This window comes from Panthera onca, assembly GCF_046562875.1.
Source record: "Panthera onca isolate mPanOnc1 chromosome E1 unlocalized genomic scaffold, mPanOnc1 haplotype 2 h2.Chr16_ul_6, whole genome shotgun sequence".
Classification (NCBI taxonomy): Eukaryota; Metazoa; Chordata; class Mammalia; order Carnivora; family Felidae; genus Panthera; species Panthera onca.
Window position 1 is genome coordinate 370,337 of NW_027675820.1, and position 16,105 is coordinate 386,441.

General features: G+C 38.6%; 1 protein-coding gene across 1 annotated transcript in view; it reads right to left on the minus strand.

The window, feature by feature from the left end:
• Positions 1–13,652: 13,652 nt before the first annotated feature.
• Positions 13,653–16,105, minus strand: part of LOC144615192 (EF-hand calcium-binding domain-containing protein 13-like) — a 28,550-nt gene continuing 26,097 nt past the window's right edge. Inside the window, exon 10 of the mRNA XM_081794833.1 lies at positions 13,653–14,173. Within this exon, the coding sequence (XP_081650959.1) occupies positions 13,887–14,173 (287 nt within the window). The 3' untranslated portion in view covers positions 13,653–13,886. The remainder of the gene's footprint in view (positions 14,174–16,105) is intronic.

Sequence of the window (16,105 nt, forward strand, 5' to 3'; positions counted from 1 at the left end):
AATAAACATTAAAAAAAAATAAAATAAAAACACTTCATTGGTTTCCATTATATTTTGAATTTGATTCAAATTCCTTACATTTTTTTTTTCAATATATGAAATTTATTGTCAAATTGGTTTGCATACAACACCCAGTGCTCATCCCAAAAGGTGCCCTCCTCAATACCCATCACCCACCCTCCCCTCCCTCCCACCCCCCATCAACCCTCAGTTTGTTCTCAGTTTTTAACAGTCTCTTATGCTTTCACTAGACTTCAGCCAGAAAGGCCTTTCAGTTTCTTAAACATATGTGTTATTTCCTACCCTAGAACCATTCACAGCTTCTTCCTCTTGTCTGAAAGACGCTTCTGCCAACTCTTCCAGCAGCTGATTCCTTCTAATCCTGTAGGTTTCAGCCTAAATGTCACATGTCAGAACATGCTTCCCTGGCCATCCTATTTAAATTAAGTCCCTGCACCTTAACGCTCTACCTCCTCCTTGTACATTTTCTCCTTAACATTTAGCACAATTTGTAGTTATTTATTTGCTCATCTGTCTTTCTTCAGTGAATTCTCTGGGGTCAGAGACCAGTATTTACCTATCTTGGTTACCGGCATAGTGTCACTCATTTGCTGACTGAATGGATTAAATAAACGATCTTCCTGCTTCTAGTGGCTCCTTAGTCCAATCCACTGTTAAATCAATTTTTAGAGACAGCTTAGTACCTGACACTCTCTTGCCCAAAGACTATAGTGAGACCTGTTTTGAGCAAAACATTTAATATCTCCTCCAATGTAGACCTACCAACTATCTCTCATTCCTTATCTTTCAAATCCTACTTACGCCTCTGATCTTTTCTTCCCTTTTAAATCTCTAGGTGTCAATGTTTTCTGGTTTTCCCTCTACCTATCAAGCAAGATGCTACCCTTCCTTCACAGTTCCTCCATTTTTTTCATAGGAATCTAATCTTCACCTAAACTCTTAAAATAATATGCATCACTAATTTGCCCTTACAGAATACTAGTTATATTTTTATGTAAATGACCTATCTTTTCATCTAGATTTTAAGATTTCTCACGGCCTACTTTATGCATATTTTTGTGTTCAATATATGTGTGCTGATCATGATAATATTAATCTGTAAGTTATAGCATTAAATGAATTTTGAAACCGAACCATTAACCTATAATACAGTAAAAAAAAATAGCTGCACATGGAGTCCAACACTTGCTGTGGGGTCTTAGGTAAGGTACAATTTCCTCGAACTTTACTTTTCTCTTTCTTTATTGTAAGATTTCTACTTAACAGGATAGTCATAAAGAATAGTTAAAAAATAAATTATGTGAGGGGCGTCTGGGTGGCTCAGTCGGTTAAGCGTCCAACCTCGGCTGAGGTTATGATCTCACGACGATTTGTGAATTTGTGATTTCAAGCTCTGCATCAGGCTCTGTGCTGATAGCTCAGAGCCTGGAGACTGCTTCGGATTCTGTGTCCCTCTCTCTGTCCCTCCTCTGCTCATAGTCTCTGTCCCTCTCAATATAAATATATATTTTTAAAAAAAGAATAATTATTAAAAAATAAATTATGTGAAAGTGCTTGGTAAAACATCAAACACTATGCAAAAATATTATTTGCCAACCATTAATGATATTATTTGAAACCAAAGAAAATAAAGTATACCTTTAGAGACTATGAAATAAAACTATGTACTTTTGACCCTAAGATACTTTTAATACTGAAAATAAGAGTTAAAGAAGAGTTTTGGTAAGTTCATAAAACATTAGGCAATTAACTCTTTTTTTTTTCAATATATGATTTTTTGTCAAATTGGTTTCCATACAACACCCAGTGCTCATCCCAAAAGGTGCCCTCCTCAATACCCATCACCCACCCTCCTCTCCCTCCCACCCCGCATCAACCCTCAGTTTGTTCTCAGTTTTTAAGAGTCTCTTATGCTTTGGCTCTCTCCCACTCTAACCTCTTTTTTTTTTTTTTTTTCCTTCCCCTCCCCCATGGGTTTCTGTTACGTTTCTCAGGATCCACGTAAGAATGAAAACATATGGTATCTGTCTTTCTCTGTATGGCTTATTTCACTTAGCATCACACTCTCCAGTTCCATCCACGTTGCTACAAAGGGCCATATTTCGTTCTTTCTCATTGTCACGTAGTATTCCATTGTGTATATAAACCACAATTTCTTTCTCCATTCATCAGTTGATGGACATTTAGGCTCTTTCCATAATTTGGCTATTGTTGAGAGTGCTGCTACAAACATTGGGGTACAAGTGCCCCTATGCATCAGTACTCCCGTATCCCTTGGGTAAATTCCTAGCAGTGCTAATGCTGGGTCATAGGGTAGGTCTATTTTTAATTTTCTGAGGAACCTCCACACTGCTTTCCAGAGTGGCTGCACCAATTTGCATTCCCACCAACAGTGCAAGAGGGTTCCCGTTTCTCCACATCCTCTCCAGCATCTATAGTCTCCTGATTTGTTCATTTTGGCCACTCTGACTGGCATGAAGTTATATCTGAGTGTGGTTTTGATTTGTATTCCCTGATAAGGAGCGACGTTGAGCATCTTTTCATGTGCTTGTTGGCCATCTGGATGTCTTCTTTAGAGAAGTGTCTATTCATGTTTTCTGCCCATTTCTTCACTGGGTTACTTGTTTTTCGGATGTGGAGTTTGGTGAGCTCTTTATAGATTTTGGATACTAGCCCTTTGTCCAATATGTCATTTGCAAATATCTTTTCCCATTCCGTTGGTTGCCTTTTAGTTTTGTTGGTTGTTTCCTGTGCTGTGCAGAAGCTTTTTATCTTCATAAGGTCCCAGTAGTTCATTTTTGCTTTTAATTCCCTTGCCGTTGGGGATGTGTCGAGTAAGAGATTGCTACGGCTGAGGTCAGAGAGGTCTTTTTCTGCTTTCTCCTCTAGGGTTTTGATGGTTTCCTGTCTCACATTCAGGTCCTTTATCCATTTTGAGTTTATTTTTGTGAATGGTGTGAGAAAGTGGTCTTGTTTCATTCTTCTACATGTTTCCGTCCAGTTCTCCCAGCACCATTTGTTAAAGAGACTGTCTTTTTTCCATTGGATGTTCTTTCCTGCTTTGTCAAAGATCAGTTGGCCATACGTTTGTGGGTCTAGCTTCTGGGGTTTCTATTCTATTCCATTGGTCTATGTGTCTGTCTTTGCGCCAATACCATGCTGTCTTGATGATTACAGCTTTGTAGTAGAGGTTAAAGTCTGGGATTGTGATGCCTCCTGCTTTGGTCTTCTTCAAAATTACTTTGGCTATTCAGGGCCTTTTGTGGTTCCATATGAATGTTAGAACTGCTTGTTCTAGTTTCGAGAAGAATGCTGGTGCAATTTTGATTGGGATTGCATTGGATGTGTAGATAGCTTTGGGTAGTATTGACATTTTGACAATATTTATTCTTCCAATCCATGAGCAGGGAATGTCTTTCCATTTCTTTATATCTTCTTCAATTACCTGCATAAGCTTTCTATAGTTTTCAGCATACAGATCTTTTACATCTTTGGTTAGATTTATTCCTAGGTATGATGCATAGGGGCACTTGTACCCCAATGTTGATAGCAGCACTCTCAACAATAGCCAAATTATGGAAAGAGCCTAAATGTCCATCAACTGATGAATGGAGAAAGAAATTGTGGTTTATATACACAATGGAATACTACGTGACAATGAGGAAAAATGAAATATGGCCTTTTGTAGCAACGTGGATGGAACTGGAGAGTGTGATGCTAAGTGAAATAAGCCATACAGAGAAAGACAGATACCATATGGTTTCACTCTTATGTGGATCCTGAGAAACGTAACAGAAACCCATGGGGGAGGGGAAGGAAAAAAAAAAGAGTGGGAGAGAGCCAAAGCATAAGAGACTGTTAAAAACTGAGAACAAACTGAGGGTTGATGGGGGGTGGGAGGGAGGGCAGGGTGGGTGATGGGTATTGAGGAGGGCACCTTTTGGGATGAGCACTGGGTGTTGTATGGAAACCAATTTGACAGTAAATTTCATATATTAAAAAAATAAATTAAAAAAAAAAAAAAGATTTATTCCTAGGTATTTTATGCTTCTTGGTGCAATTCAATTAACTCATTTTTAAAGTGAGTTAGATATTTTCAAAATTATACTCAAAAGTTAGATAATTCACACAGGGCATCCATCATGTGACGCTGCAAAATGTTTCTTGGTACCACAATCGAAAAGACAAAGATTCAAGTTGGAAGGATCACTGATCCCAATAAGTTAAATATATGAAGTTCCAAAGGGTGTCTGGGTGGCACAGTCAGTTGAGCGTCTGACTTTGGTTCAGGTCATGATCTCACGGTTCGTGAGTTCAAGCCCCATGTCGGGCTCTGTGCTGCCAGCTCAGAGCCTGGAGCCTGCTTCGGATTCTGGGTCTCCCTCTCTCTCTCTGCCCCTCCCCTGCTCACACTCTGCCTCTCTCTCTTTCCAAAATAAATAAACAAAAAAATTTTTTAAAAATAAATTAAAAGAATAAATTTCCATCAGAATGAGAATTCACATGTTCTCTATGCAACTATAAAAGGGAATGAGAAAGGCCTTTATATTCTGATAGGAACAAATATCCAAAATATATTACTGTATTAAAAAATCAAGGATACAGAACAATGTACATATCATGCTCTCACGTAAAAAGTGAGGGAGGGATATATATATATCATATATATATATATTCATACATATATATACATACATATATTCATATTTTCTTGAATGATCTAAGTACTTCCTGCCTCAAAAATAAATAAAACATTAACAAAAAATTAAAAAAAAAAAAGAAACTAGTTACTTATTAGTTAGTTACTGGGGAAAAGGAATAGGAACTGAATAGACCAGGCAAGAAGATTTTCATTGTGTATCTTTTTTTTTTTTTTTTTTTAACGTTTATTTATTTTTGAGACAGAGAGAGACAGAGCATGAACGGGGGAGGGTCACAGAGAGAGGGAGACACAGAATCTGAAACAGGCTCCAGGCTCTGAGCTGTCAGCACAGAGCCCAACGCGGGGCTCGAACTCACGGACCGCGAGATCGTGACCTGAGCCAAAGTCGGACGCTTAACCGACCGGGCCACCCAGGCGCCCCGCATTGTGTATCTTTAAATACTTTTTTACTTATTTTTACTTAAAAAAATTTTTTTAATGTTTTATTTTTATTTTTGAGACGGAGAGAGACAGAGCATGAGCAGGGGAGGGGCAGAGAGAGAGGGAGACACAGAATCCAAAGCAGGCTCCAGGCTCTGAGCTGTCAGCACAGAGCCTGATGCTGGGCTTGAACCCATGAATTGTGAGATCATGACCTGAGCCAAAGTCGGACGCTTAACCGACTGAGCCACCCAGGCACCCCAATACTTTTTTATTTATGATCTGTGTGAATGTATTACCTAATCAAAACCCTTAAATTTATTAAAATATTTTTAGGGTCATGTATTTTTGGCAACCTTGTTAGAAGATATATTATTTGCTTCAATTACAAACTTGCAATGTTTCAAACTAGACTTACATGAACACAGGAAGCTCACCTTCATCTGAATACCCAAAATACTGAGCGTATACCATTCATTTAATCTTGTAGCATATTAGTTATATGTTGATGTAAGTAGTCCATCACTTTTCAACAACTAGCTAAAAGTTTCCTATATTCTAACTGTGTTCAAAACTTCCTAATTATTCTCACCTCTAAAATCTCGAAAACGCTTAATGCTCTTCAGTGCTAAAAGGGCAGTCTTTAGAGAAGTATCTCCCTTTTCTGTGAAGACAAAAACAGAAGAAAAATTAGTAGATTCAAGAAACATAAAGTACTTCCACAGTGAGCTAAATCGGTTCTCTTGCTGCCCCTTAAAGCATCTTATGGTTTTCTAGCTACGTAAACTTTTGTCCTGAATGCAATCTACAGTCTGCCTATTTAAATCCTATTCATATGTCAAAACCAGCTCCTAAGTCTAGATTTCTAAAAAGCCTTCTGTTGAACCTAGATGATACCCTCTAACCACTACTCTTTCCTTTTTCTTTCCTTCCCAAACTATTTTCTGGAAAGAAATGTTCTTATTCATCATAATCATATTGTCATTCACACATCAAACTGGTCTTATCTAGCTTCCACCCTCTCAAAACTGCTTTTACCAAGTTCACCCATTAACTATTTACTGCCAAATCAATGAATACTTTTTTTTTGGTCTTATTTAATACTTTCCTCTTTCATTCCCAAATTAATGAATGCTTCTTAATTTGTTGGTCTTATCTAATACTTTCCTCCTTCAAACTCTTTTTTCTCTTTGTTTTGTTGCTATAGCTTTCTTTTGGTTTCTCTCCTACCGTTCGTTCTAGTTACTTCCTGTTACGTCCTTTATAAACTATTCTTTCTCCACCGTTACTTAAATGTTAGCATTTCAATGTCCTTGGCCCTCTTCTTGTTGCACTCTATAAACCATTCCTGAATTCTCTTGTAACTACAAACTGTATGTTGCTGACTCTCAAGTTTCTATTTCTAGGCTAGACCATTGTCTACTGCACATCTTCAACTCCGTGTCCACTCCATGCCCTCAAACACAATATTTCCTTTTTGTGTGATATATTGAATGTGGTTCAATGAATCCAATGTGCGATATATTGAATGTGATTCAATGAATTCAGTGAATTCAAATGAACTGATGATTTTATTTCCATGCAAATAACAACTCTTTGGGACAGATCAGATACATTTTTTTACTTCCATATTGCCAAATTTTAATTTGATCAGTTCTATATTTATCCCCCTGTGGCAGCTGGAGCACTGACAGTAGACGGAAACTTTCCTCATTCCAGTCTATCAAGGAAAATCTGCAGTTAAAAACTTTGATCAGCAGGCATTCAGAGAATGGTAGGTGGCAAATAAAGATCCTAGTGGATTATTCTAATTACATTTTGTTTTACCTTCATAACTTAAGAAGCTGTAAGAAAAGAGAGAGGACAACTTTCTGTGTGTGTGTGTTTTTAATATAATTTATTGTCAAGTTAGCTAACATTCAATGTATACAGTGTACTCTTGGCTTCAGGAGTAGAATCCATGATTCATTGCTTACATACAACAATATACAGTGCTCATCCCAATAAGTGCCCTCCTCAATGCCCATCACCCACTTTCCCCTGATCCCCACCCCCCCATAAATCCTTAGTTTGTTCTGTGTATTTAAGAGTCTCTTATGGTTTGCCTCCCTCTCTGTTTGAAACTATTTTTTCCCTTTCCCTTCCCCTATGATCTCTTGTTAAGTTTCTCAAATTCCACATGAGTGTACACATAGATCTCTCTTTCCTTGACTGACTTATTTCACTTAGCATAATACCCTCCAGTTCCATCCATGTTGTTGCAAATGGCCAGATTTCATTCGTTTTCATTGCCGAGTAGTATTCCACTGTATATATAAACTACATCTTCTTTATCCATTCATCAGTTGATGGACATTTGGGCTATTTCCATAATTTGGTTATTGTTGATAGTGCTGCTATAAACATTGTGGTACATTTGCCCCTATGAATCAGCACTCCTGTATCCTTTGGATAAATTCCTAGTAGTGCTATTGCTGGGTCGTAGGGTATTCTGCTTTTAATTTTTTGAGGAACCTCCACACTGTTTTCCAGAGAGGCTGCACCAGTTTTCATTCCCACCAACAAGTGCAAGAGAGTTCCCATTTCTCCACATCCTCACCCACATCTGTTGTTTCCTGAGTTGTTAATTTTAGCCACTCTGACCTGTGTGAGGTGGTATCTCAGTGTGGTTTTGATTTATATTTCCCTGATAATGAGTGATGTTGAGCATCTTTTCATGTGTCTGTTGGCCATCTGGATGTCTTCCTTGGAAAAGTGTCTGTTTGTGTCTTCTGCCTGTTTCTTCACAGGATTATTTGTTTTTCATGTGTTGAGTTTGGTAACATCTTTATAGATTTTGGATACTAGCCCTTTATCCAGTATGTCATTTGCAAATATCTTCTCCCATTCCATCAGTTGCCTTTCAGTTTTGTTGACTGTTTCCTTTGCTGTACAGAAGCTGTTTATTTTGATGAGGTCCCAATAGTTCATTTTTGCTTTTATTTCCCTCGCTTTTGGAACTCTCATCACTGTTATTTAACAGAGTGTTGGAAGTCCTAGCTTAAGCAATCAGACAACAAAATGAAATAAAAGGCACCCACATTGGCTAAGAAGAAGTCAAACTTTCACTTTTTGCAGATGACATGATACTCTACGTGGAAAACCCGAAAAACTCCACCAAAAAGCTGCTAGAACTGATACATGAATTCAGTAAAGTCACAGGATATAAAATCAATGTACAGAAATTGGTTGCATTTCTATACACCAATAATGAAACAATAGAAAGAGAAAACAAGAAATCAACCCCATTTACAATTGCACCAAGAACCATAAAATACCTAGTAATAAACCTAACCAAAGATGTAAAAGATCTATATGCTGAAAACTATAGAAAACTTGCGAAAGAACTTGAAGAAGACACAAAGAAGCGGAAAAACATTCCACGCTCATGGACTGGAAAAACAAATATTGTTAAAATGTCGATACTACCCAAAGCAATCTACACATTCAAGGCAATCCCAATCAAAATTGCACCAGCATTCTTCTCAGCGCTAGAGCAAACAATGTTTTAATTTGTAGGGAACCACACAAGACCCTGAATAGCCAAAGTAATGTTGAACAGGAAAACCAAAGCAGGAGGCATCACAATCCCAGACTTCAGGCTCTACTACAAAGCTGTAAACATCAAGACAGTATGGTACTGGCACAAAAACAGACACATAGACCAATGGAATAGAATACAGAACCTAGAATTCGGCCCCCAAGTGTATGGCCAACGAATCTTTGACGAAGCAGGAAAGAGTATCCAATGGAAAAAAGACAGTCTCTTTAGCAAATGGTGCTGGGAGAACTGGACAGTAACATGCGGAAGAATGAAACTGGACCACTCTCTCACACCATACACGAAAATAAACCCAAAGCGGGTGAAAGACCTAAATGTGAGCCAGGAAACCATCAAAACCATAGAGGAGAAAACAGGCAACAACCTGTTTAACCTCAGCCGCAGCAACTTCTTACTCGACATGGCTCTGAACTTTCTGTGGTTTTGACAGTTGTATTAACATCCTTCTTTAATGAACGCTGTACGAAGTTTTCACAGACTCTAAGTATGAGTCTAGTTTGAAGTGTCTAGTGTCAATTGGCACAATGGATGCAGAGAAAAAAGAACTAGGATAATTGGATGCGCTAGATATATAAAAGTATTGACTAATGTTATTACAAATTATTTTTATGATATTCTCTTACTTATTTTCACCACTTTCTTTCCTGGTGTATTACTTTATATTGAAGACAGAAGAGGTAAACACAAAATTTAAATAAAAGAATGAAAAATTAAGATGAGGCAAAATTAGGTCTAAAGCAAGCAATAACTGGATTAATTTGCATCTTCTTTTTAAAACAAAATCATTTTATTATAAATCAACCCTCCCATCTCAGTTTAAACTGTTATTTTGGGTTTTATAACATATATCTGAAAGGAATTAGTTTTCACATATTAATTGGTTAAAAGAATGAGCATTTCTGAGAAGTCAGTTTTAATGTAAACCAATGACTATTTGTCTAACAATTTCTTACTTTTTAAACAATTGAAAACAAGAAACTTGAAGATTCATCTAGGGGGCAAACTTTAAAAATGACCACCTACCCAGTGGTAGTGTAGTTCCTATTAATTTTTTTATGTTTTTATTTTATTTCTGAGAGAGAGAGAGAGAGAGAGAGAGGGAGGAAGGGGCAGAGAGATAGGGAGACACAGAATTCAAAGCAGGCTCCAGGCTCTGAGCTGTCAGCACAGAGCCCGACACGGGGCTCGAACTCACAAATGGTGAGATCATGGTCTGAGCTGAAGTCTGATGCTGAGCCTCCCAGGCACCCCTCCTGTTAAATTTTTTTTTTTTTTTCAACGTTTATTTATTTTTGGGACAGAGAGAGACAAAGCATGAACGGGGGAAGGGGCAGAGAGAGAGGGAGACACAGAATCGGAAACAGGCTCCAGGCTCCGAGCCATCAGCCCAGAGCCCAACGCGGGGCTCGAACTCACGGACCGCGAGATCGTGACCTGGCTGAAGTCGGACGCTTAACCAACTGCGCCACCCAGGCGCCCCCCTCCTGTTAAATTTTTTAAAGCAATATGTACATATTGTATATTCAGAAATATGCAAGTACTTATATTTTTCCCGTTAGCTGGAAGAACCTGCAAAATAAATGAGATACTGTGATGTAGGTCAAAGTAAGAAGTGGAAACCCAAACAAAAACATATGTTTCTCATTTGATCTTTCTACCTACCTCACATTGTATTATGGCTGTAAATATTTAACCTGTTCTCCCCACAGAATACTTTTAATTTGCTTACAGTTTAAGTATTCATTTTTCATCAGTAACCAAATGCTCAAAATGTATCCTCTCCTCATAATTCTCATGGAAATTTCTCCAAAATAATATCACTTTTCTCAAACAGTTATAAAGCAAAATTGTCTCAATGATGCTAAACATGGCATGTTATTGAAATGTAAAAGGCTTCCACATCTAACTGAATGAATTAAGAAAAGCTTCAAGGAGGTTACATTTTTACTGACTTGGCGGCATATTTGAAGGTTGACAGAAAGACTCATACGGAAAATGTATATAAGTGAGTATGATGCGTTCTGGAAACTATAAGTAGTTTTTTAATTTTGGATTTAGTTTAAATTATTCTATTTGTGTCTAGTAAGTGTCTTGAAACCTTACAAAAATGTGTCAGAAAGTTTGTGGGCAAAGGTTAATCTTAACAGGTCCAGTAACGGGAACTAGATTTAAAAAGGCCTTGTGCATTTTGTGAAGGAATTTAGATTTATCTATTCTCATTTCAATCTCTTCCCTCCATCATGCCCTTCATCAAACACAATATATCCTAAGCTGAATTCATCTTTGCACTAAAGCCTCCTCCTATATTCCCCAGCTTATTAAAATGCATCACTTGGGTGCCTGGATGACTCGGTTAAGTGACCGACTCTTGATCTTGGCTCAGGTCATGATCTAGTGGTTCGTAAGTTTGAGCCCCACATCAGCTCTGCGCTGAGAGGATGGAGCCTGCTTGGGATTCTCTCTTTCCTTCTCTTTCTGCCCCTAGCCAGCTCACACTCTTTCTCTCAAAAATAAATCAATACACTTAAAAAAAAAAAAAAAAAAAAGACATCACCATGAAATGTCTCCCAAACCAGAAGTCTGTTAATCATTCTCAATTCCTCTCTCTTTTCCTTCCCTAACTTAACCAAACAATGAAGAATTTCTGCCTCCTAGAACTCATATCTGTTCCCTTCTTCCCATCCCTGGAGCCAATGCCTTACATCAACACTCATTACTTTTAACCCGAATTCTTGCATGCCTTCTAAAATGTGTCCTTGCTTCCAATCTTGCCCCCCTCTGCTCTTTCTTAACACTGCTATCATAATGCCCATTACAAAGTGCAAAATTAGTCATGTCACTTTTCAAATTTGACTTCTTCAATGACTCCCTAGAGTCTTCAAGATAAAATTCAAACTCTGTTGCTCAGAGAACAACAAAGATAAAAACAAAGCCCTTCTGGATCTGCTCTTGACTATATGGCCACTTCATTTCTTTCTTTTCCCACTCCTTCCACCACTATGCACCATCAAGTTGATAGTCAAACATCAACCTGAACTGTAAAGCTTGTTAAACACACACACACACACACACGCACGCACGCACGCACGCACGCACACATACACCTTGGCCATGATTCAGATATTCTGGGTTTTTAACAAATTCCTAGGTAGTTCTGATGTAAATCAGTCTGAGATCCAATGCTGTAAGTCCTACTGGACTACTTAGAGTTCCTTGGCTTCTCCATGAGCTTTGTTCTTCTGTACTTTGTACATACTGAACATTCCTTCCTAACTCCTTTCAGCCCCTTTCCCTGCACCTGCAATTCTTGGCTAGTTCCTACTCATATTTCAAAACTCAACTCCAACAGCATCTCCTCCAAACAGCCTCTCTGACTACCTTATCCAACCCTGTGTGGGTTAGGTACCTATTGTATACGTTCCCATAACACTCTGTTTACCTCTGCCGTGGTATTTAACAATTGGAATTCGCGTTGTTTGTCATCTTGACAGACTGTAAGCTCTTTTATCTTTATATACTTAGTGTCTAGCAAGCAACAGTGCTTAATAAACTTTCATTGAATGAATGAAATAGCTCACCTCTGAACTCTCATACAACTCACTATCATCACTTGTGGAGGAAAAAACTCAGTCCTCCTCCTGTGTTTCTTCTTTACTCTCACTCTACGGCCACGCTTACAGCACTCTGACACTAGATATGTGGGGGGTTTTCTCCCACCAAGCAATTCTCTGCAACACCAACTGAGTGTCATACAATTTAACGCAATTCTGACACTATCTACCTGGAGATGGCATCAGGTCTCACAGGTTAAGGGTTCAGTCCCATGAGACTGCTCCCCCTCCACTGCAGATGCCAATCACAAGTAGTAGGTCCCCAGGTTACCTACAACTTCTGTCCAACTTGGCTACAAATTGGAGGTTCCCATGACTTTCTCTCCCTTGGACTCAATTATTTCCTAAAATAGTTCACAGAACTCAGGGAAATACTTAACATTCATCAGTTTATTAAAGGATATGATAAAATATACAAATGAACAGCCAGATGAAGAGATACATAGGGTCTGGGAGGTCTGGGAGCATCCCAAGCACGGCAGCTCTGTCCCTGTGGAGTTGGGTCAGTTATCTTTCTGGTATGTAGATGTGTTCACCAACGTGGAAACTCCCCAAACCCCATACTATTAGGATTTTATGGAGACCTCCTCACATAGGCATAATCAATGATTCACTCCATTTCCAGACCCTCTCCGTTTTCTGAAGAATGCGGGTGGGGGATAGAGCTGAAAATTCCAAAGTTCCAATCATGGCTTATCCTTATGGTGACAAGTCCCCACCTAGAAACCAGAAGCCTTCCCAGAATCACCTATTAGAACAACAGATGCCCCTAGAGTTCTCATCACTTAGGGATTTGCCAGTGTTTTAGGAGCTCCGTGCCAGGAATGGGGTTGAAGGGCAAATATATATTTCTTATTATAAATCACAACACATCACATCACTATGTCCCTGGCTATTACTCAAGTACTGCCATATACCATTGTAAATTCACTAAACTTTTATCTCTTATATTGTTATATACCCTTTTGTTGTTTACAGCTTGCCTCACCAACTAGACTGAAAGCTTCCTATGAATATTTTATATTTACTCGATTATCTGACACATTACATGACCCCTTACATATCAAAGACACTCAGGATCAGGTCTGTCCCATAGTCATACAGGCCAGGCACTGCCTAACGCTGAAGGGTGCTGTTTACAAGCACCCATAAGTTGTGCTGTACAGCGGCTCCAGTCAATATGATTAATGAAACAATGCTTAAACCCATTTAATAATGGGATAAAGAAAATACTTTTAGGAACTGAATTTAAATGAATAAAAGAACCACATAATAATTGGCAAAATTTGAAAATTATACCTTGTTTTCTCTGAAACCTCTTAGGATTCAATCAGTCTCCTCCCACAAATGTCTCCTGCAGAGGGGAGAAAGTCCTCCCTCAGTCTCTTCCTGGCTCAGAGCAGTTTCCCTTCAGCACAGCTTTCACAGAGAATGACCTTGCCTTCCCTGAAGATGCTAAAAACATACACACAGATACACTCTGATGGAATCAACACAGGATACTTCATGGGTCATAAAAAATCTTATTAATCTTATTCAAAGATTTTTCTGTCAAGATAAATCTATGATCTCAGTAGACACGCTCTCTTAGAGTACTTTTTCCATTAGGATAATAAAGAAAAAAATTATTGGGGAGTGATGAATGGAGGATAGGGAAGGGGAATGGAAAATTTGCTATCACTTTATTTGGAAAGTCAACGTAGTTATATATACCATCAACATCAAGCGTTTTCACTAACATCTGGTGTTCTTCAGGCTTTACAGAAACACTGAGGTCATCAAAAGCATCTTTCAAGTCACCAATCTGAATTCTGTTGCAGTTCATCAAGTTGACAGTTTGGAGGGCAGTACATAAACCTGAAAACACAGGGGGATTCTATAGGTCATATATTTCAATTAATATTATCATTATGATTCCAAAATTAATAAGCCAAACATCCCTTTATTCCAAGCATATTTCCCTGAGATGTTCAGTTATTTTTGTCTCAAACTAAAAAAACTAAGATGACTCAGTTTTGTTTTTGTTTTTTAACTTAACTGCCTTACCAATGAGTTACACAAATCATCATACACTCAAGGTATCAGCTTCTCAAAAGTTAAAATAGGCCATTGCATCTTTTAGGGAAATGTTTCATTGTATATGCATGAGACAGAATTTGGGGCTTACTTCTGTCTATATGAAATAGCCCAAATTTCAGAGTATAAAAATATTAGTCCTGAATTTTCTTCTGCTTATTTTGCTACTGCTTTCATTTTTTGCATATTCTTCATAACTTTCACTCTATTATTAGAAGTCCGCCAAGGAGTGTGGGAGTATTAAGGTGCCCCATTCCCAGCTCTTATCTAAAACCTCTAGGGATTTTCCCTTCTAAATGGGGTCCTTAGGATTAGAGCCAAGCCTCTGTCTGCCTTTTCAATGACTCCCACAAATCATGGTACACTCAAGGTCACTGTTTGGATTATAATCTCTAGTTTATCTAAGAGAATATTTAAAAGGAGGCAAAGTACTGGTACTCAAAAGAATTGCAGGAAAGAGTTGTACTATTTAGTAAGACATTATTAGATAAGACATTTTCCAACAAATCCTAATTCATGAGTGCCTTATTTCTCCAATAAATCCCAGCAGGGTTTTTTTGTAGACATTACAAACTGATTCTAAAATCCACATGGCAGTGTAAAAGTCCTAGAATAGTCAAAACAACTTTTTTTTTTACATTTTTTTAATGTTTATTTTTGAGAGAGAGAGAGCGCGAGAGAGCGAGCGAGCAAGCAGGGGAGGGGCAGGGAGAGAGGGAGACACAGAATCCGAAGCAGGCTCCAGGCTCTGAGCTGTCAGCACAGAGCCTGACATGGGGCTCAAACCCACGAACCATGAGATCATGACCTGAGCTGAAGTCGGACGTTCAACTGACTGAACCACCCAGGTGCCCCAGTCAAAACAACTTTTTAAAAGTAGAACAAAGTTAGAGGGCCAATACTACCTGAATGGTTTCAATGTTTATTGCAAAGCAACAGCAGTCAGACAATGTGGTTTGTGTAAAAACTGACAAAGAGGGGCGCCTGGGTGGCGCAGTCGGTTAAGCGTCCGACTTCAGCCAGGTCACGATCTCACGGTCCGTGAGTTCCAGCCCCGCGTCAGGCTCTGGGCTGATGGCTCGGAGCCTGGAGCCTGTTTCCGATTCTGTGTCTCCCTCTCTCTCTGCCCCTCCCCCATTCATGCTCTGTCTCTCTCTGTCCCAAAAATAAATAAAAAACGTTGAAAAAAAAAAAAAAAACTGACAAAGATTAATAGAACAGAAGAGAGAATCCAGGAAATAAATATATATGTATATTTATATTATTTGTTACAAAACTACAAAGGAATTTCCGTATAGAAAGTATAGAGAAAATACAATCTTTTCAACAGTGGTGCTGGAACAAATGAAGGTCCATATGCAAAAACAAAACAAAACAAAAAGGAACTCTGATCCATACTTTATTCCACATATAAAGATTAACTCAAAATAGATCACAGAGCTAAAATACAAAACCAGAGGTGCCAGGGTGGCTCAGTAAGTTAAGCATCCGACTTCAGCTCAGGTCATGATCTCCCCGTGAGTTTGAGCCCGCCTCAGGCTCTGTGCTGATAGCTCAGAGCCTGGAGTCTTGCTTTGGATTCTGTCGCCCTCTCTCTCTGCCCCTCCCCCACTTGTGCTTTCTCTCTCTCTCTCTCTCTCTCTCTCTCTCTCTCTCTCAAAAATAAATAAAAATATTAAAAAAATATTTTTTAATGCAAAACCAAAACCCATA